This window comes from Heloderma suspectum, chromosome 11 (assembly GCF_057233095.1).
Source record: "Heloderma suspectum isolate Gila_16-S chromosome 11, 16-S_ref, whole genome shotgun sequence".
NCBI classification, from domain to species: Eukaryota; Metazoa; Chordata; class Lepidosauria; order Squamata; family Helodermatidae; genus Heloderma; species Heloderma suspectum.
In genome coordinates this window covers 22,747,199-22,770,190 of record NC_139468.1, presented here as the reverse complement: position 1 = coordinate 22,770,190, position 22,992 = coordinate 22,747,199, and the positions used below count along the sequence as shown (strand labels likewise).

General features: G+C 41.8%; 1 protein-coding gene across 1 annotated transcript in view; it reads left to right on the top strand.

The window, feature by feature from the left end:
* ATP8B4 (ATPase phospholipid transporting 8B4 (putative)) overlaps nt 1–22,992 on the top strand; it is a 153,737-nt gene that overhangs the window by 60,661 nt on the left and 70,084 nt on the right. The window contains exons 8-11 of the mRNA XM_084817150.1: nt 4,500–4,570; nt 9,420–9,502; nt 22,227–22,385; nt 22,776–22,864. Of these exons, the coding sequence (XP_084673276.1) occupies nt 4,500–4,570; nt 9,420–9,502; nt 22,227–22,385; nt 22,776–22,864 (402 nt within the window). The remainder of the gene's footprint in view (nt 1–4,499; nt 4,571–9,419; nt 9,503–22,226; nt 22,386–22,775; nt 22,865–22,992) is intronic.

Sequence of the window (22,992 nt, the reverse complement as noted above, 5' to 3'; positions counted from 1 at the left end):
TATAATCTACATTTAGTAAAGAGATTGGCCTGTATGATTCAATCAGAGCGGGGTCCTTGTATGGTTTTGGAATTACCACTATGCGGGACTGTCTCTATGTTAATGGGACATCATTAAGTTGTTGTTGTTGTTCAGTTGTTCAGTCGTGTCCGACTCTTCGTGACCCCATGGACCATAGCATGCCAGGCCTTCCTGTCCTGCGCTCTCTCCCGGAGCGTGCTCAAGTTCATATTCATTGCATCGGTGATGCTATCTCGCCATCTCATCCTCTGCCGTCCCCTTCTCCTTTTGCCTTCAGTCTTTCCCAGCATCAGGGTCTTTTCCAGGGAGTTTTCTCTTCGCATTAGGTGGCCAAAATATTGGAGCTTCAGCTTCATTATCTGTCCTTCCAATGAGCACTCAGGGTTGATTTCCTTTAGGATGGACTGATTTGACCTCCTTGCAGTCCAGGGGACCCGTAAGAGTCTTCACCAGCACCACAGTTCGAAAGCATCGATTCTCGGTGCTCAGCCTTCCTTATAGTCCAGCTCTCACAGCCATACATTACTACTGGGAAAACCATAGCTTTGATTAGACGGACCTTTGTCGGCAAGGTGATGTCTCTGCTTCTTACTATGCTGTCTAGGTTGGCCATAGCTTTCCTCCCAAGGAGCAAGCGTCTTTTAATTTCATGGCTACAGTCACCGTCTGCGGTGATCTTGGAGCCCAAGAAAGTAAAATCTGTCACTGCTTCCATTTCTTCCCCTTCTATATGCCAGGAAGTGATAGGGCCAGATGCCATGATCTTAGTTTTTTTAATGTTGAGTTTCAAACCAGCTTTTGCACTCTCCTCTTTCACCCTCAACAAGAGGCTCTTGAGATCCTCTTCGCTTTCTGCCATTAGGGTGGTATCGTCTGCATATCGGAGGTTGTTGATAATTCTCCCGGCAATCTTAATTCCGACCTCTGATTCATCCAACCCGGCATTTCTCATGATGTACTCTGCATATAAGTTAAATAAGCAGGGTGACAATATGCAGCCTTGTCGTACTCCTTTCCCAATTTTGAACCAATCGGTTGTTCCATGTCTGGTTCTTACTGTTGCTTCTTGACCCTCGTACAGGTTTCTCAGGAGACAGGTAAGGTGGTCTGGTACTCCCATCACTTTAAGAATTTGCCACAGTTTGTTGTGATCCACACAATCAAAGGCTTTAGCGTAGTCAATGAAGCAGAAATAGACGTTTTTCTGGAATTCTCTTGCTTTCTCCATGATGCAGCGAATGTTGGCGATTTGATCTCTAGTTCCTTTGCCTCTTCTAAACCCAGCTTGTACTTCCGGTAGTTCTCGGTTCGCATACTGCTGAAGCCTAGCTTGTAGGATTTTGAGCATCACCTTGCTGGCATGTGAAATGAGCGCAATTGTGCGGTAGTTTGAACACTCTTTGGCGTTGCCCTTCTTTGGAATTGGAATGTACTGCATCATTAAATACTGCAGTTAAGTAGGGTGTCAATGTGTCCTTATAAGTTTTGTAAGAATTTGTAGTGAGTCCATCTGGGCCAGGCAATTTTGCTTCCTTTAAATTTTTGATTGCCTCACTGACCTCTTCCTTTAGAATAGGAGAGCCCATCAGCCTTTTGTCCTCCTCCCCTAGCAATGGCAAGTTAATTGAATCTAAAAAAATTTGGATACATGCTGGGGGAGGCGAGGAAGTGTCATATAGTGACTTGTAAAAGTCTGCAAACTCCTTACAGATTTTTTGAGTTTTATATATATGTTCCCCTGTCGCTGCCTGGATACTTAATATCTGATTTCTCACCCTTTTCTTTTGTAATATTCTTGCCATCATCCGAGAATCCCCCCCCCTTTCATAAAACATCTGTTTCAGATACAGGAGATTAAGTGTTTCTGATCTCTAATACCTCCAGCTCTTTCCTCTTAGCTTCAGTTTGTTTATATAGGTACCTGGAGCCTGTTTGTGCGTACTGTGAGGATAGATCTGCTATTGATAATTCTAGATATATTTACTCCTTTTTGAGAGCTGCCTTTTTAACCGTGCCTTCGTGTGGCGCAGAGTGGTAGGTGGCAGTATTGCAACTGAAACTCTCCCCATGACCTGAGTTCGATCCCAGCAGAAGCTGGGTCCCAGGTAGCCGGGTCAGGTTGACTCAGCCTTCCATCCTTCCGAGGTCGGTAAAATGAGTACCCAACTTGCTGGGGGAAAGATAGTCACGACTGGGGAAGGCAATGGCAAACCACCCTGCTACAGTCTGCCATGAAAATGCCAGCGAAAGCGGCGTCCCTCTAGGAGTCAGGAATGACTCGGTGATTGCACAGGAGGAGGAACCTTTCCTTTCCTTCTCCCAAATAGAGAGCCCTCTTATAACAGGTTTCATTGCTTCATAAAGGAGGGTATTTGACATTCCTGGGGTGGAATTCTCATTAAAGTATTGTGTAAGCACCTCCTGAATTCTTTCTGTAATAGTCTCATTTGCAATTAATAATGGGCTAAAGGACCAAGTTGGTGTGCTTTGGGGGCGGGGGGCGGGTCAGAGTCCAAAGCCAGTTCTGCTACCACTGGGGTGTAGTCTGTTATTTTAATAATTCCAATATGGGTTGATCTAACAGTATCTGATAAGGATTTGAGGGTTAAGATAAAGTCTATATGACTTAGGGTCTGGAATCTCAATGATTGAAACGTGACACTATTATCTCTAGGGTTGCACTCACTCCAAACATCCACAATCCCCCTATCTCTTAACAGTCGTAGCAGAGTGAGCTGCTCACACCCTTTTTAAAGATCTTTTGCATTCTGACATTTCCTCTTCCACTTTGGATCAAACAAGTCCCTTTGTGACATACCTCTGGCATTCCCATTTAAATCTCCCCCTATTATAAATTCATATTTCGTGAATGTTTCCATCTTTCTTAGGACCTTACTTATAAACTTTTTTTGTCCCACATTTGGTGCATAAATTGCCCCCAGAGTTAGATTTCATTTACAGTTCAGTACCCCCTCTACAAAGATAAATCTTCCCTCTTTGTCCTTTAAAATGTGGCCAGGTCTGAAATCCAGGCTGTCAGCTAGCACTATGCCTGCCTGTGTGGCAGTTATGAAAAAAGGCAAATTCCATGCTAGGAATCATTAGGGAAGTTGTAGAAAATAAAAATGCCAATATCATAATGCTTTTATACAAATCGATGGCACAACCACACTTGGAATACTGTGTACAGTTCTGGTTAATGCATCTGAAAAATGATATTGCAGAGCTGGAAAAGGTGCAGAAAAGGGCAACCAAAATGATCATTAGGTTGGAACATCTCCCCGAAAAGGAAAGTTTACAATGTTTGGGGACTTTTAATTTAGAAAAAAGATGAATAGGAGGGGATTTGATAGACGTTTATAACATTATGCTTGGTATGGGGAAAGTCGCTAGGGAGGTTTTCTCCCTCTCTCCTAACCCAGGGTCATCCAATGAAGCTGAACGGTGGGAGGATAAGGATGGACAAAATAAGTATTTCTTTGCACAGTGCGTAGTTAAACTATGGGATTTGCTACCACAAGATGTAATGATGGCCACCAGTGTGGATGGCTTCCAAAGAGAATTGGACCAATTCATGGTGGATAAGGCTATCAGTGGCTATCAGTCATGAGACGTCTATATGCAACCTCCAGGCAGCATGCCTCTGAATTCTAATTGCTGGGGAACAACAGTAGGAAAGGGCTGTTGACTTCATGTCCTGTTTGTGGGGTTCCCATAGGCATCTATGGAACAGATTCAGGACAGGTAAAAGGAAGGACTTCTTCACACAGCGCACAGTCAAACTATGGAATTCACTTCCAAAAGATGGCCACCAATTTGAATGGCTTTAAAAAGGAATTGGACAAATTCCTGGAGGACAAGGCTGTCAATGGCTACTAGTCCTGATGGCTCTATGCTAACTCCAGGATTAGAGACAGTATGCCTATGTACGCCAGTTGCTGGGGGACATAGGCAAGAGGGTGCTGTTGCACTTATGTCCTGCTTTGAACATAAGATCATAAGAAGAGCGATGCTGGATCAGACCAAGGGTCCATCCAGTCCAGCATTTTGTTCACATAGTGGCTTGTGGGTTTCCAGCAGCTGATTGGCCACTGTGTGACCAGAATGCTGGACTAGATGGACCCTTGGTCTGATCTAGCACGGCTCTTCTTATATTCTTATAGTTTTATCTAGTTGGCTACTACATGAAACCAGTTGCTGGATGAAACAAGCCTTTGGTCTGATCCAGCAGGCTCTTCCTGTGTTCTTAACACTAACAAGGGAGCAAAGAGGGGAATTCATATTGGGCGAAGGGACAGAGAAGGAGCATGCTGTCCTGCAGCCCACTCATTCTCTCCTGTGATAGGTGTTCACTAGCATTTGGTCTGTCCTGAACCGATGCATGTACATATTTAAAAGTTGACATCAAAATTCAAATCAGAAATACAGCCAGCGTTGCAGTCATCTCAACAGTACTGTTAATGTTCCTTCCTTTGTAGGCTGATCTGTTACTCCTTTCTAGCAGTGAACCACATGGCCTCTGTTATATTGAGACTGCTGAGCTTGATGGGTATGTTTTCAACCTATTTTACCTTTAGCATAGTAAGTGCTGCTAGACATTACAGCGGAGGGATGAAAAAACCTGCCTCCGTGTATTCCTTTATTTTTATTTGATTGAAAATGTTTTAATAGGGCTTACTGTTCCTGAAAAGATCTCTCATCGGTTCTCAACGTTGAAACATACATTAAAACCAAGGCCGGCCATATCATTAGGGAGGGTGAGGCGGCTGCCTCAGGCAGCACGTGCTGGGAGGGGCAGTGAGGTGTCGGAGGACAGTTCTGTGTGAGCCAGAAAGCCTGCCTGGCATCCCCTAAGGTGCTCTATGGCCCTCAGATGCCATGGAGGATGCACTGAGCAAAGAGGTGAGTTTTTAATAACCATTGGAAGAACACTACTGTTGGTTCCTCCCAGATAACAGGGGAGAGGACATTCCATGCAGTGCAGCATGTGATGCGGGTATTCACACAGTGCATAGTTAAACTATGGAATCCGCTGCCACAAGATGTATTAATAGCCACCAATTTGGATGGCTTTAAAAGGGGGTTAGAGAAATTCCTGGAGGAGAAGGCTATCAATGGCTGTTAGTCCTGACAGCTATGTGCTTCCTCCAGTAATCAGAGGAAGTATGGCTATGCAGTTGCAGGGAACATGGGCAGGAGGGTGCTGCTGCAGCTGGCTTCCCCATGAGCAGCTGGTTGGCCACTGTGTGAACAGAATGCTGGGCTAAATGGATGCTTGATCTGATCCAGCATGGTTCTTCTTATGTTCTTATCTTGTGCAGAGGCCCATACAAACCATGGCCCTACTTGCATGATGCTTTCCTCTCAAATGCTTGCGGGGAGGGGACAGTGTTTGTCACACCTTCCTTTACATGTGTAGCAGGGGGAGGATTGTGCTCCCACTCCACCAGGCAAATTACATCTCCAGCCTGTGAAGCTTATGAACTGGATCTTGGATTGTGTGACCTGTCTTCAAATCCTTGCTCAGCTGAGTGTAACGTTGGAAAGTCTTTGTCAGTTCTTTCCTCTGTATACTTGGGAACAATACCAAACTGCCTCACAAGTGGTGTTATGAAGATGAGTGAGAACTGATTCAGAACTGTAATCCTTCTCACAAGTTCGTGTCAGGATTATACCACCACAGACTGTGCAAGGAGGATTATCCAAAAGCTTTGTGATGTTGAAACCACCTTACATATGAAAAGCTTAACACATCGGAGTGAGGGAGCTTCTTGCCTAGGCTCATGTCAACTTTCTCACATTTAGGGTAATTTTTGTGCAGGGGGCGGGCAGCAATGTCAGAGAACCAATACCTCATGAGCTTTCTGAGGTGGTACAATCCTACACCAAAATGGAATCATGTGCCTGCCAGTCCATTTAATTTGACTCTTGGAGAAGGATAATTAAGCATTTTGCATATAAAAACAGAGTTATTTATTCCTTTGTTAGGTTTGAACACCGCCCAACTGGCAAATACACTTGTTTACAATCATACTGCCCCTCCCCAACCCAAACTACAAGAACAAAATAACCAAGCAAAAATATAATGAAGTATCCCAAAAATACAATATTAAACATTAAAAACATTAACAAATATTAAAAACATTAAGGAGCCAGCAGCAAAGTTAATAATCAGAGCAACAGATTAAATGTTTGCTGGAAAGGAAGGTCTTAACCTTGTGTCTAAATGTATGTAGTGAAGATGCCAGGCAGAAGGTTATTCCACAGATAGGTGGGTAGGTGGGGACTACATAGAAGGCTCTTTCCCTGGTAGCCCACCTGTCACACCTTTGTGGGCAATGTCACACAGAGAATAGCCTGTAAAGATCATCTTAGCAACTGGGCAGGAACATATGGGAGAAAGCTGTTTATAAATGAGCTGCATATTTTAAATTATGTTTTACATTTTTACATTTTTATGTACATATGCATTTTTATTACATTTTTATACTGCCCAATAGCCGAAGCTCTCTGGGTGGTTCACAACAATTAAAGCCATAAAATACAAGGCAATAAAATACAGACAATAAAATACAATATAAAATTTAAAAGTTTAAAACTACAATATAAAAGTAAAGATAATAACCAAACAGAAGGTAGCAGCAGTGCAAAAATTTAAAATACAAGACCAGATATAAAACAAACGGAAAAACTAAAATGCCTGGGAGAATAAAAGGGTCTTCACCTGGCTCCGAAACAAGCACAATGTAGGTGGCAGACAAACCTCTTTGGCAAGCTCATTCCACAGCTGGAGTGCCACAGCAGAAAAGGCCTGCTCCTAATGTCCACTCCTCACTCCCCAGAATCTATTACAGGGTGCCCCCTTCACGTTCATAATGCATGAAAGAAGCCAGGATGGAGCAATGTAGGTAACTGGGAAAGTTTATGCTGCTAGGAGCAGGCTGATGTCCCAGCGGCTGGGGCAATCAAGAGCAAAGGAGGAGGTTTAGAACCTGGAGATCCTTGCAACAGACCACACACACACACACACACACACACACATACTGCCCATTAAATACTTGGTATTTTCCTAGTTCCTAATAATAGTCTCCCATCATGCATGCTTGGGGACATGAACACAAAGGTTTTTTTAAAAGGCATAACTCTTTTTGAGTAGGCCTCCCACAGTGTGACGTTGCAAAAGATCTTTCTGAAGTTCTTTGCTCTTTTCTTTGACATTTCTGGCATCTTCACAAAGCTTCAAGTAGGGGTGGCCACTTATGCGTCGCCAAAAAAAAAAGGAAATGCATCGTCAAAAAAGAGGACACAGGTCTGCATAAAATGTCCACATGCTAATTGATGTATGTATAATGGAAGTTTAGAAATAATCCCTATAATTTAAATAGAAATACATCTCACCATAGTGGTAAAGACTGAGACAGACAGGGTGATCTCTGCGCCTGGGGCTCAGTTTGCTGTCCAGGTGCTAACTCTTGTTGATAAGTATCTTCAAAGCCCTTGGTGTCCTTTCTTACGGTTCTTTATTCCCTGTCAAGAAATTTGAACCATGGATGCTTTAAAATGTTGAAAATTGTGATACCCTTTGCCAAAATACATATTTAACATCTAGCTTCAAGCACTAAAATTTAGCATTTGGCTATAAAGCCTTCTTTCAAGCATCTCCCAGAAAGAAAGTAATCAACTATTTCAAATTCCCATTTCCCAGTTTCATGCTACTGTAAAATTATATTTAATTTCCCTTTGAAGTAAAAAACAAAACACACCCTTTCCTCAGTGTAAGCATCTGTGCTTGCTATGGCGTGAATTTCTTTCAGCTGACAATGGCTTTGCCATTCCTGTTATACTTAGAAACCTGTGTGTGGGATGTCTGGATGGAGGCTTGACTAAATCGTATTTGTTGTTCTCTGTTTTCAAAGCCTCAAAACAAACGATTGTCATGTAGATGTTCAAACTGTACAATGCCAGCTTTTTAATAAAAGCAAAAGCTCTTTTCCATTTAGGGCAATAGTTGGTTGGTGGGTTTGGGAATGGGTTTGTGTCTTGCCCTAGGGGAGAGGGAAGGTAGGATGGCCATATGTCCTACTTTAGAGAGAAGAGTCCCTTACCTGACGGGCTGTCAGAGGACAGTCCTCTGTTTGAAGACATCTTCTGTTTGAAGGGCTGTCCGGTTCAAGTTTTATTTAAAGATAAAGAACCCTAAGAAGCTGGGACAGCAGGGGCCTTGAAATCGCCCATCAACAGTTATCACCTAGACATCAGACTGAACAGGTACCCAGGTCACCTGGTCACAGTCTTCCCCACTATGATGAAATGTATTACATTTCTATTTACATTACAGCAATTACTTCCAAATTTGCATCAACATAGAACATTAGCATGTGTATATTTTATGCAAATCTGTCTCCTCTTTTGACCTGTTTTTGGTGACATGTTTCCATGGGAGGAGCCGTAGCTCAGTGCTTTGCATACAGAGGGTCCCAGGTTCAATCCCTGGCAAATGCCTGCCTGAAACCCTGGAGAGCTGCTGGGACGCAGTGTCGACAGTATGGGGCTAGAGGGAATGATGATCTGACTCAGTATAAGGCAGTTTCTTATGTTCTTATGTTCCTCTTTTCTTTTGGTGATGCGTAAGTAGTCACCATAAGGGGAGTACTGTTGCATGTGGCCTTTGGAATGATCTTTGGGGAGTGCTGAGTCTGCATGGATTTGTACCACCCCCTGGGCTGGTGAATGAATTGGTTGTTCTCTGGACAAAACAAGTTGTTAGCTTCTGTCACAGAAAGCAAGAGCCTCACATCTCCTCCTCTTTTCTCCCGCTGGTAATGTGTAATAATATGAAATGTGTGACGTGATGTTCTTACATTGTGAATTTCCCCACCCACATTCTACCATCATTGGCTGCCGCTTGCAGGATGGGACGCTTGCAATGCAGTGATGTCATAGAATAGTAGAATCATAGAATAGTAGGGTTGGAAGGGGCCTACAAGGCCATCGAGTCCAACCCCCAGTGCATTTTACTGGATGTTACCAGGGGAGAGAGGTAGAGATGCAGCTGTCTGTGTGCTGTAACAGAAACCGGAGACCATCCCTAGTTTTAAAGAAAGTTGAGAGTGTAAAATAGAGCCATCATTACCTATGATGTGCACACTAATTTATTTTGTCCTACTATTGCTTTGGTCAAATAGGTTTTTCAGGTTTTTGAAGTACTACAAAACACCTGTAAAAACTGTTTGACTGGTGGGGCAGAAAAAAAAAGGGGGACACTCTTTCATCTCTTTTGAGGGGGAAAAAACTCCAGTCCCTATCTTCAGCCAATATGCGAGATTGTGGGATTATGGACCAAATAAAGTGGGGAGGAAACAGAGATTTTTGTAAATACTATATTATTAATTTTACAGTGAAACAAACCTAAAGGTGCGGCAGGCTTTACCCATCACCTCGGAACTTGGAGCTGACATTAGCAGGCTTGCAAAATTTGATGGTAAGCACCAAAGTTAATTTTTTACTTAGTTAAGCAAAAGTTAAGCAAAAGTTAATTTTTTAGAAAATGATTGTTTTAAGGTTGCTTTGTTCACTATGTAAGAAAAATTCCTGATTGGCACCCTGTTTTCATACTTCATCAGACTGATGTATGAGACAGCTCCTGTGTTGCAAGGGTAACAGATACACTGGACCTCTGTTAAGCATTTCATAAGGGTGTCATTCTATTTAGCTCATGTTTGAGGGAGGAGTAAGGTTTTGGGATAAGGGAGGAGAGGAATGCCTTGAAGGGAGATTATTAAAGCACCACCTTCACCCAGATGAACCTACCTGACACTTAAGATTGCCATTTTAGGCAATCTCTATTATATATTTTTTTCCTCTGCAAGAAAATGGACATTTAAATGCCTGTTAACATATTCTGTCTAAAATATGTATTTTAAAATGCTTTTGAGTCAAAAACTGTGTTGCAACGTTAGAAGAGGTGTGAAATCCATCAGATAGGTAAGTTCCGATCTGCACATGAGTCCAGGAGGTGTGTAGCAAGTCAGCTGATAATGGAACGTGCAGAGATTTAATTGATCCACCATCTTTATTTTCAACATGCCCTACACGTACCTGCACCATGCTCCTTCTTCTGCATGTCACAACCCTCATGCTTACCTCATTCCTCCCACTGATGTTTCTCACAGTCAGCCAGAATTTTGTATCACAGAATATATGTTTATCACAACACATCCGAGATTTCTAAGAACTCTGAGAATACTGTAAAATGCTTAGAATACTGTAATGTTCATAAATATGGTGTTCCTCTACAGCCTTTACCAGCCTGAATAGAAAAGAGTCTATTATACACACCCCTTTAAGCACTCATATGGCATTAGGGTAACCATGTGTCCGTCTTTATAGAGGGCAGTACGCTATTTGAAGGGCTGTCCAGTCAAAGTCTGGTTTAAAGATAACAAATTCTGGGAGTCACTCTTGCTCATCAGTGGTCACCACCTGGTCACAGTCTTCCCCATTCTGAGAAGATTATACCTCTATTTAAATTATAGTAATCATTTCAAAGTTTGCACCTATGAATCAGAACATGCAAATCTGTGTCCTCTTTTTAGGTGATGTGTTTCCTCTTTTTTGGTGAGGCATAAGTAGCCACCCTACCTGTTAAGAGCAAATTATCTTGGTTATTTTTACCTTGGAAAGGAGAAGACTGCTGCTTTCTGGAAGATTTTTTCATGACTTCAGATTTTCCCCCTGATTTTTTCCCAGATTACATTTATTATTCCTAGGGTTATAAAAATAGAAAGGGGGGTATCTTGAAAATCAGGTTAAATTATATTGATGTTTAGGGTCTGGAATGTTCCATATAGGCCAGTTTGTCATTTTTGCTATTGTTTATCACATGTTATATATCTAGTTTCAGTCAACTTTCTGGAACCTATTAATGCTTTTAGTAGCTTTCTGCTTTAGAAATACCTAATATAGCTAGTATTTGTGTGCTGAAATTGAATTCTTCCAGATTGAGAAGGATTTAGATTGTTTAGGCCGGAGGAATAGCCAGGAAACTTTACACGGTTGGGCCAAGTGATATTTTGGTTTGGCCGCAACAAATGACATTTTTTCCACACAATGTAGGTTTTTCTTTATATGTATAAAAAAGCACATAAATTATCATTGTAAGTAAATAGTATATGAAGCCAGCAAATGTTTGTTTAAAATAAAGGCTGGAATATTTATAGAGCCAGTGTTCCACAGCAGAGAATGTAATGGTGAGTATGCATCAAAGATTTTGAAGTTATTTACAGTTCAGTCTGGCATTTGAAAATATTCTGCACATCCTTCCCCAACAGCCTATCTTTGGTTTAAAAGCCACAATGCAATACATTGAGGCGGGGACATAAGCAAAGTGACTTAATTGTTCAATACAATGGTAAATGGCATAGTTTAAAGGTACATGATACAGCAACCTTGCTGAAGCTAAGCAGGTCTGGGTCTGGTCTGTGCCTGGATGAGTGACCATTTAGGAACACTTCATACACAGCCTTGAGTCCTATGATGGAAGAAAAGTGAGATATAAATGTGATTTAAAATACATAAACACATCACAAAGGCAGCATTTCCTGTAACAGGTATGTAATTGTTTCTTGCAAATAGGAACCCCGTTGCAAATAGGAAAATGCAGGCTGGTTGATGGGAACATTATACTTGGACTGTGAATGCTTGGATTTAAATCCTCACTCAGCCGTGAAGCTCAGAGCCAAAACAGACATTACTTTTAATCTGTGTCTAGCAGCTACATCTTTTTATTTTTACTCTAGAGTAGGTGGGGCCCTGATCCAGATCTTAAAAGCCCCCCCCCCCACACACACACATTAAGGTCCCAGAGACCCTGCACCTACTCTAGTGTAATAATGAAAAAAAATGTAACTGCTAGACACAGACTAAATCAGGGGTGGGCAATTTCGGGAAGTCCAGAGGCCATTTTCACCCCTGGACACCCTCCTCACCCCCAGGCCACAGTCTCTTCAAAAATACATTTTTTTTTAAAGCAATGAAAAAATGATGTCTGCAGCACTGCAGAGCACTGAAAAGATGAAATCTAGCTTCTTTGCAAAGTAAATTTTACCCGTTTAGGGCTCCATAGCAGCTACGGAACCCTAAAAGAGTCAAATCTAACTGGCAAACAAGCTAGATTTCACCTTTTCAGTGCTTTGGACTCCCACTTTTTCATTAATTTTTTTAAAAATGGGGGTGGCAGTGGTGGGGATGGCAGGGACTGCACTGGGGGGTGGCAAGGGCCACTTATTGCCTACCCCTGATTTAAAGTAATGTCTGTTTTGGCCCTCAGTGGCCCATTTACTATCTCGCAGCCTAACCGTTCTCAAAGGGTTGTTGCAAAGATATTGGGTAATCCCATGTGGGAGCTCCTTGAATGAAGGTTAGGATACAAATGTAATAGAAAGTGCAGTTGTCTATCTGAATTGTTGTTGGTTTTTGTGGCATTAACAATGTCCAGCTCCAGGTTTTTGTAGTACCTGAAGCAAGAGACCTGTAGTGCCATCTCCCTCAACCAGAAGAGACCTACCTTTCTTTCTTTGCAAGACCTTCTGTAACCCACTGGTATATTTTTCCTTAAAATTATGAGGGAATATTCCTGGAGTGAGATAGGGAGTGGCCACCATTTTAGGCAGTTACCAGAATTGCAGAGTGGAAGAAGCTTGTTTTCTCCACCCTGTAAGACCCTGAATCTTTGAGACAGGGCTGTTCACGTTGTTCCTGTGTTGCTGGATCCTGATCCATATTGAGAAGATTGCTGCATTGCTAGAGTAAAGGGAGTAGAATCTGTTTTCCTTCTTCGGCCAGCAGAAAAAAATCAAGCTTCAGAGAGAAGTTTTATTTATATTTTTGTTGTGGACTCAAGTTTAAAGGGCTGTGCTCTGTTTTATTGTTTTAGTGATAAGTAAATTCTTATGCATGTAAAATTATTACATATGCATTATTATTGTTTTTAATTAAGATATTAAAATATATCTTAATTGTTCTAGTACAAAGCCTTTGCTGTGAGTCCCTTTAGAGACCCTGAAGAAAAAGTGTTACACTTCCTCCCATCTTTTCCTCCTGCACGGCCATGTGAAGTTCAGAAGCGTTCACTTCCAATTTTACTTAACCGCAGCAAGTTGCTGCGTCATCTGAAGCGACAAACTGTGGTTAATGTTAATTATGGTTTCTTTGAAACAAAACAACTTCAAGTCATGGTTTGAACTCTCTTCCTCAAGAGGTTTGTTTGGCACCATAACATTTTAGCTTTCACCAGTTGGTTAAGATGGTTTTGTTTAGGCTCTTTCTTTTAGGCTGTGTAATTCTATATTCTGATGTTCTAATTAGCTAGTTTACCTACAGCTTCAAAGATATCTATAACTTGTTCTTCAATGCAGGCATTCTGCCAGCTATCTACCACTCTAATTTGTTTGATTAAATCTCAGTTTTTGTGTGTTTTCAGAGTTTGAAAACTGGTGCTTTGTGGCCACTTCTTTATTACATTTATATCCCACCTTTCCTCCAATAAGCTCAAGGCAGCATATATGGTTCTGCCCCCTCCATTTTCCCCTCACAACAACCCTGTGAGGTAGGTTAGGCTGCGAGTGACTGGCTATCCAGGTTATCCAGTGAGCTTCATGGCTGAATGGGAATTCCTAGTCAGAGACTCTAACCACTACACTACACCACACTACTCAGCCTTCCAATTGTTCTTGTTCTTTCATATTCATTTCCAGCTCATTTACCCCACTTTGAGCTCATAGGTTTACAGTTTTACTTGAAATTGTGGTTTCCACTGTAACCTTGTTTCGGAAATAATATTTACGTGTGCCCTGTTGTTATAATTGATAAGCATCCCGTTGATTTCTAATACAATTCAGATGCTGCACCCACATAACACCCTTCTTCTCCACTGGTAGTAACCTGCTACACCTCATCAGCCTGCCCATAATATGTTCCCTAGTGCACTCACTTCTTCAGATTGCAGGTTCTAGCAACATAATAGCGTTTCTTGCACAAATGGCCACATTTGCCCAATGCAAGACATTCTGGTTATATGCATTTAGTCGCACCTTATGCATTTCTGGGCACTGTCTCCTGGCTTCTGGCCACTGTCTCCTGGCTCATTTTGCCCAGTTTGTCAGCATAATTTCTTTCTCTCTTAGCTTGCTCCTTGCTTGCTGCTTACTGTTCTTTCTCTATGCTGGTCACAGCGTTCACAGTAACAGCATCTGGGTCTCTTTCTCTTATTTTTAGACTACTGCTGGTAATTTCAGCTGCTGATTGTTTTGTCTAAATTGAGACTCATGTCTTCCCAAAGTCTGTTTTGCAAGCTTTGGATGTCTAATGTCAATCGCAATCTGATTTTTTATTCTGACTTTATTAACTGCAGCAGCGAGGACAGTACGCAGGGTTGGCAGGGTGGAGCTGCAGGAGCACACTTCTCTCCATCCAAACTGGCCCTATTTCATTGGAACTTTCCTCCTGTCATATAGCATAAGCCTTGGTACACAGACCTCTCCCATTTATTCCAGCTCTTTGTTTGTGACAGATAGGAGGGAATGGCCAAATGCTGAATTTGGACTCGTATATGGACACACAAGTTCTAGAATGAAGTAATCCAATAGCAGGTTGGTCTCTCTCTCTCTGGTCAAGTGCTGACATGTCCATGAAGACAGATGGACTATTCTTTTCCTATATTACAGCAAAATATTTCTCTACTTGTGACAGGTAGGTGGCAGTATCATCCGTTAAGGCCACTGTTGACGCATTTGGGTCTGGTGCCTGCCATATTTCCTGTCTTCCAGAAATGGTTTCTCTTTTAGAAACTGCAGCCTCCTGTCTTAGGGCATCTCTTCACCAGCCTAAAATCCTGCATTTAAAAAGGCACTTCCTGCTTCAATTATAAATGCAGGATCACAGCAACTCCCTTTTTCTCCCACTTCCTTTCCCCCTTCTCCTTTCCCCCTCCTTCTCCCCATATCTGAGTCTTCCATTATCTTTCGTTGATCTCGCTCCTCTTCTTGCCACTTTCTCTCTTTTCATGGAGGGAACTGAAGCAGAACACAACCGGGTAATTTGATAGCTCCTTACCTGCAATCTATTTAAAAACGGAACAAAGGGCATTTAGTGCAGGAGACGCCTTGGAGGTTCACAGCATCATGTAAAGAGCCCACAAACTTATGTGAAGGAGCAGTCTCAATCACAGGATAAAAGTTCTGTGTGAAGAAAGCCTTACAGGCACAATACTAGTTTGACAGTGTTCTTAAAAATTGACATGCGGTGTCATTGGAGGATCTGAGTTTAGTCTGCAGTGAAAAGTCTGGCCATGCTCACCTTCCCAACTCATGCAATGCCTTGTTCAAGGCCAAGAAGGCGACGTTGTTAGATACTTGGTTGTGCCTGACTTGTCTCAGAATTAACAACAGGACTTTTGCCTGATCAAGTGGAATCAGACCTTTGCTAATCAGACCTGTCTGATGTAAGAGAGCAACTTTAGCACACATGCTCTGGAGTTGCCTTGTAGTGGTGCCATTTGGGGCTGGCATTCTACAGCATATTGAATTTGTTCCTTCCTTCCTTCCTTCCTTCCTTCCTCCTTTCCTTTCTCTTTCTTTCTTTCTTTCTTTCTTTCTTTCTTTCTTTCTTTCTTTCTTCCATCCTAGTTACATTGCACCATGCATAAAAATCCCTGCGCAGGTAATCACAATGTTTAAACAGTAACAATAAAACAGCATTAAAATACAATAAATAAACAAATAATAAAACCAATAAACACAGTGAGACTGATTGCAGTGCCAACTAACCACTCATAACTTACCGCCCAGGTAAACAGATGGGTCTTAGCCTGGCACTGAAATGTCAATACAGTTGTCAGCAAGTGCATCTTGGGGGAAGGGCATTCCAAAGTCAGAGTGCCACCAGAGAGAAGGCCCTATCTCATGTCAATGCCCAGTATACTTTCCCTAATGGTGAATTAACAAGACAGGCCTCCCTCCACCAGATCTAAGAGTAGTGGCAGACTGTTACAGGGGGAGGTGGTCCTCCAGATAAGAACTTAGTTCTCAATACTGTCTGCACCTTTGTTTTTTCTTGTTGTTTGAGTTTATGTCTTCGGACCAGTTCGCACGTCACAGCGGCAAATCCCATGATTTGCCGAGGTGCAAGTTGTGTGTGAGCCACTTCCATTTACTGTAAACAATCTCTGATCAGCGAAATCAGAGGTTGTCAGCATGACGTGCAAACCTGGACTGATGTGTTGTGTAGGGGCTAAACAACCCAGCAGTTAACCCAACAACAAACCATGGGTTAACCGCTGGGTTGTTTAGTTCCCAGACAATTCATCAGTCCAGATTCGCATGTCACACTGATATGCAAGTTTGTTTACAGAAACCAGAAGCGGTTCTCAGGCAACATGCGTCCCCTGAATTGTGGGTTAAATAACCCATGACTTGCCACCATGACTTGTAAACTGGGTCTCTGTGTAAACATAAACTGTCCTTAAAGGGGCAGCTTATTTCCCCAATATGTTTTGACCTCAGCCCATGAAGTGCTTGGTTTAAGTCCTGCAGAACTTGCTTTTTAGTGCTAAATCAAGCATAGAAACTGTTATATGGCCTTACAGTGACTAGTGAAAATACAAATACAATTACCCTGAATGTTATTGTTGCTGCCTTGGAAGCAAACAAAGATTTTAAAATGTCAGATTATGTCATTGTGGTGAAAAACTAACCTGCTGCTAGTGTGTATCTGTAGAATATTTTGTAAATGTTTTTGTCACAATAGTTTGACACAATCTGGGAGACTTTTCAGGAAAATATTATGTTCCCTTCCCAAAGGCTTGAAAATGATTTTGGGGGGCTTTATTTAGAGTCAAATGGAAAGGTTCCATTATCAAAATGTTCTGTTAATCTCTTAGTGTTCTTTAAAACCATTTTAGTCTTATTTCAGTATAATTTTTGGAACTCAAAAAATCATAAAAAGTGCAGGGAATTTTGCCATGGGATTAAGTGGACTACAGACTGCATCCATGGACTATTATTGACTATAGAAAAGCTTTATAATGGTAAAGATATATTTAATAGTTTTGCAGTAATAGTCAAAGTAAGTAAAGCAAGTTAAAAATCTCAGTCTTTGGCCCTCAAAAAACTGCCAAGTTAAAAGAGGCAGAGATTTCTATAAGAGTTGCTAGTGATACTAAACTTCTATAAATCTAAAGTTGCAATCAATGTTTAGATTTCGTTTGTAGCAATTTTAAATTTGTTATTTAGCCATTTATAGACATTATATGTTTTCCAGAGGTTGATATAAATCAACCAGGCAACTCAATCAGCTGCAATTTCAAATGCATTTGATGAAAACGTTACCATATATGTTTTTCATAGTTAATACTAGGGTTTTTGTTTTTCTATCTTCAGATTTTGACGGTTGTGGTGTTCTGGTTTTTGCTACTTCTGACAAGTTTACATATTTTGTATGACTGCTAAGTTTTATGGTGGCACAGCATTTAGTAACAGGAGTCCGTACAGGAAACATCCGGTATCTTGTGGTCATCCTGACAACACATCATGCAACTGAAAAGCAGAAATATAAAACATGAATGCAAACAGTGGGGCAAAGGGCCCTATCACTGTGTCTTATTTTCAGGTGTACAATAAAAGTGCTGTGTTTCATAACTCCAAATATAAATATTTGATGTCTTGATTTCAAATGTTTCACAAAAGTAACCCCCCCATAAATCTTTACATTATCTTGAGTAAAGGCTGAGAACATTGAATAGATACAGTCCCTATGTTAGTATTTTTAATTGTACAGAAATGGATAGATGAGCGTAATACAAGCTCACATACTCAGTGTTTCAAAGCTGATGTACTGCACCGCACAGACTCCGCCTTCCAAACAAACCTAAGTTTTATTTAAACAAAGTCTTTCCACTGAGCTCTCTCAGGTAGTGGCCTCTTGGTCCTCAGGCCAGAAGTAGTGGGTGATGCCTTCAACCACTTCTTGGTTCCTCCCAGGAAGCACAACACGCTCATGCCGAATCCAGTACTTCTTTCATATTGTTACATCCCTTCTCTTTTGAGAAAGAAAAAATAAAATAGAAAATAGAAAAGTAAACTGGAACTTTACACATAGTCTTTCAGGTGTTCCAGTGTCTTAATAACTTGCCCATTTCAAGCGTGTCTGGGCTTAGTGATGACATCTTTCAGCTGCCATCCTTTATTCTGCTCCCCTCTAGATTCAGGGTGTGCCCTTGCTGCAGTCACTTCTTCTGCATTCATCTAGCCTGGATTATCCTCTGCCCGGGTCAACACAAGGCAAGGATTCTCTTCTTGCCTGCCACTTGTTGGTAAAAATGTCTTTGTTAGACCTTGGGATGGAGTGTTCCGATGATCTAGAAGTGCTAGATGTGAGTCTGCCTTTGCTGCTTTTGCATTTCTCAAGAGTTTCTTAATTGTTTTTACTGCAGATTCTGCTTTGACATTACTTTGAGAATACCCAGGTGATGAAGTGGTGTGCTCAAAATACAGTCCTTGCTGAATTTCTGGGATTCTGCTGCAACAAACTGGGTGTTAGGGGTGTTTCTGAGTGCAGGGAGTGGGATAGCAGTTCAGATTCTGAAGGAGAACCATCAGGCATGGGGGAGATGTTTTCCCAGGCTAGTCCCGATAAGAGTAGGCCTGCTTCTCAGGTTACAAACGTACAGATGGCTGAGCTTGAGGGTCCCTCCTCACCCCCCCCCCCGTGAGAGGCAGCGAGGAGGTTGACCTAACAGATGCCAGGCGCAGACACAGAGCAAAGCAAGAAAAGGCAGGGGCAGAACATAGACGGTCTACCCGATTGGCCTTGCATGAAAAGCTGTGCTTAGAGGCCTCGTAAGAAGAGAGGGACCTCCCCCCCTTAAGTTAGGCTAGCAAGACCGCCTCCCTCTTCAAAAGGCGGGCAACTCTCGTAAATTCCATTTGGATCCCCTGAAGGCATTCCTTGTAGTCAGAGAGTTTCTCTGAGAATTTGTAACTGTATGACCCTGTGAAGTGAAATAATAGATTAAAAGCTGTAGACTGAAGCCTCTCGTCTGTGTATGTTTGGGCATTGAAGTGAAGTGGTGGCTAAGGGAATCGTGACACTGGAGGCCATTATCTGAGAACACAGTATCTGGTATTCCATATTGTGCAGTGTGCTTTCACCTTACGTATGACTGTTGGTGATCTAAGAGGCCAACTTAGACAGTGGAACTGTATCACCCAGTGGGCGTGTTAAGCCATGATGAGCTATGGCGCATATAGGTGGCCATTTTGAATATAGAATCTGTGACTGAAGCTTGCTGTGTTGCCCGAACCCAGTGTGGGTCGGTTGTTGGCATCGTTAACACACCACCCACAACCCTACAACAGCCCATGGTTTCTGCCTGGTTTGTTAACCACACCAAGAACCCATGGGGTTTGGATGACATGACAAGTTGCAGTTGTGGTTTGAATATTCAAAAGCCATCCGGCACATGCTGGCACACACCACAATCCACAAGCCCAGGTTCAAATCCTCACTCAGCCACAAAGCTGACTGGGTGACCTTGGGCCAATCACTTTCTCTCAGCCTTACTGTCCTTGCAGGGTTGTTGTGAGGATAAATGAGGGAAGAGCCATGTACACTGCCTTGAATTCCTTGGAGAAAAGGCAGGGGGAATATAAATGCAGTAAACGGTCTCTGGTTTGAGACCCTTAACACCTTATACCTATGTAGAAAAGCAACCACAATTGTATCTACTGCTAACAAAAATTTAGTTTGTTCTCCCAGGCACAGAAACTGGGAAACATTGAATAATTTTGTCATAATCATTGGACCAAGAAATGCCTTTTTATCGCTCCCTCTTATTGAAAACTCATATGGTGAGTGCCAATGGGACTGGAGCCAACAGGGCCACTGAGAAACAAGAGGGAGGTATCAGCATTTTTGGAGAAACCCTGAGGTTTGCAGGAATACAGAACAAAACAATTTAAAAAACCAACCTTAAGGGGGCCAAACAATAAATAAATTTCAAAAAAGGCCAAATAGGACTGAGCATGCTCGTAGCCACTGAATGTTGAATGGAAAACAGGGGTGGGTGGGATGGAATGGAGTAAACTGGAAGCAGAGCATGGCTGGCTGGTGGGAAGCAAGGATATCTTGCTACCTTCGGTGGACATCCCACTTACAGTGCCTTTTTTCACAGTGTAAACGAAAGGTGACAAGAGGCAAAAACACTTCTTGAAGAAACTTCTGTTAATTCATGGCTGAGGTGCTGTTTAAAAAAAAGCAGTGCAAGAAAGCATTTAGAAAAACTGTGCTCTCTATAACTACGTTTTTGTGTGTGAAGCTTAATTTATAAAATCAAGCAAATTAGTACTCCTTCATGTGTTAACCTACCTACAATTCAGTAATCTTTAGCCCTGTGTGGTTCAGCTTCTGCAACTCCTGCTCAGCCAAGCTTTCAGTCCTGAGGGCTTGCAGACCTAGGGCACGTGTACTGCTTTGGAATATATATGGCCTCCTCTGCATCCCCATTTGGTGTCTGCGGTTCCTGTTTTCAGTCCAAATGCATTGATCTCAGTTGGCTGCCATGTGGACATGTTTTGCTTTACCCTGGTGTATGAGATACCCTTAAAGGAGTTCACCTGTTCAGTGCTGCATCATAACATGTATTTAATGCTATTGCTGGATCCCGTTTTCCCCAAAATGATGCATTTTTTAATCAGGGCCTTGGTACCAATCAAACCTAAAGAACTGTGCCTGTTCCCAGTGGAGGCTGGTGGCTCCGATGTCAGTGGGGCGGTGAATCTGCTCCGGGTTTCCATCAGAACCAGTAAGAACTCTAAAGGAGCTATCCAAGGTCATCCTCCTTTAGAGTTCTTATTGGTTCTGATGGAAACCCGGAGAGGATTCACCGCCCCACTGACATTGGAGCCCCACTGACATGGGAGCCACCAGCTTCCACTGCCTGTTCTTATATTGAAGAGTGTTACTGAATCCAGAATAAAGTGCAGGGGAGCTGAAGATGGACTCAAGACCTGTAGGATGGTGGAAGGAGCCTTCAAATAGGGCAAACCGCTCTACCTGGATGTAGAGTGTAATGTCCATAAGCTGAGGTGGAAGAAGAAGAAGCGAAAGGAAGGGTTAGCTAAAGCTCTGCACTGAGTCCTTAGCGTAGGCCTACACAACTTGGGACCAGGTGTTTCTACTTTTACAGAGGACTAAATCACATTTTGTTTGTGTAAAACTGTCAATTGTCACTTTTATGTGAGGAGGCATTTAGGTGAAAGTGTTCTCAAATGGAAAGCTGTCAATAACTAGCTCTAACAGATGAAGACAGCTGCAAACTGTCATGGAGGATAAGGCTGTCAGTGGCTGGCTACTAGTCAAAATGGCTGTATATTACCTGCAGTATCACAGGCAGTAAGCCTCTGTATACCAGTTGCTGGGGAAGATGAGTGGAAGGGTGCTGTTGCACTCCTGTCCTGCTTGTGGGTGTCCCACAAACAGCTGGTTGGCCTCTGTGTAAACAGAATGCTGGGCTAGATAGCCTCTGGTTTGATTCAGGATGGCTGTTCTTAGGTTCACAAGAAAATGACATTGTGAAGTACCACAGTAATATTTTGCTACATCAAATTAAAACACACACACACATACACACACACACACACACACATTCAGCCTGGAAACAGGCTATAGAGTAGAGGTAAGGAACCCATGGCCTGCTAGATATTGTTGCACTACAATTTCCATCATCTCACACTGTCGGCCATGCTGGTTGTGGTTGATGGGAATATGAGTCAAACAACATCTGGTGAGTCACAGGTACCCCAGCCCTACTATAGAGTGTGTGTAAAATGTGGTAAGCAGTCTTCTTCAGAATCACTATTTTGAATGGGTTAATACTTTTTTAATGATAGGTATTTTATGATGTGGTTACATTAATTTGAATTGCTTACTATGTCACTAACTTCTGTAGACAGTAAATGCCACTTATTGATTGTTTAACGTGCATATTGATGTATGTACCCACAAAGCCAGCTTTTTCCCCCCTTTCCAATATAGGGAAGGAATTTCACCTAAGGACGCTCAGGTTGAATTGTTCAAATGTGGAACATTGGAAATGATGCTAAGCAGGATCTAAAATCCAATAATGCAATCCTTTGTTTTTCATTTTATAGGAGAAGTTGAGTGCGAACCTCCTAATGGCAAGCTGAATAGATTTGCAGGAGTTCTTTCCTGGGATGATAACAAACACTGTCTTAATAATGAAAAGATGCTGCTTCGTGGTTGTATGTTAAGAAACACTGACTGGTGCTTTGGAATGGTTATTTTTGCAGGTAAATAGGATACGTATTATTAAGATTTATTAAAAGCATTTATAAGCCAATAACTTTCCAACATAAATAGCTATCCAAGCCGGTATACTCAATGCTGAACATTGGCAGTGCATAAAATCAACTAATAATAGCTAGTAATAGAAACTAAAACACTAATAAATATATAGCCTAAATGATTATGAGAACAGAAGATTTCAGTAAAAATCAGTTAAAAGTCTTGATGAATAGAAATGTTTTAACCTGATGAGGGAAATCAATGGCATTCTTGTTACATATTCTCTGCATAAACTATTTTGGCTAGTAATTAAGTAATGTATTTTGATAACGTACAGAGTATTATTAAAAGAGTATTAAAAGAGTATTAAAAGAGTATTATTGCTGTTTCCATAGGCCCTGACACTAAATTAATGCAGAACAGTGGCAAAACTAAATTTAAACGAACAAGCATTGATCAGCTGATGAATACTTTAGTATTGTGGGTAAGTGGCTGCAGTGAGACTACAAAACTTCAAGTGTTGGATTGCCACTGTAAATACATCTCTTTGAGCATCATGGAAGTATCTATAACTAATTCTTTAAAGTAAGACCAGGAGTTATTTTTGCAGTA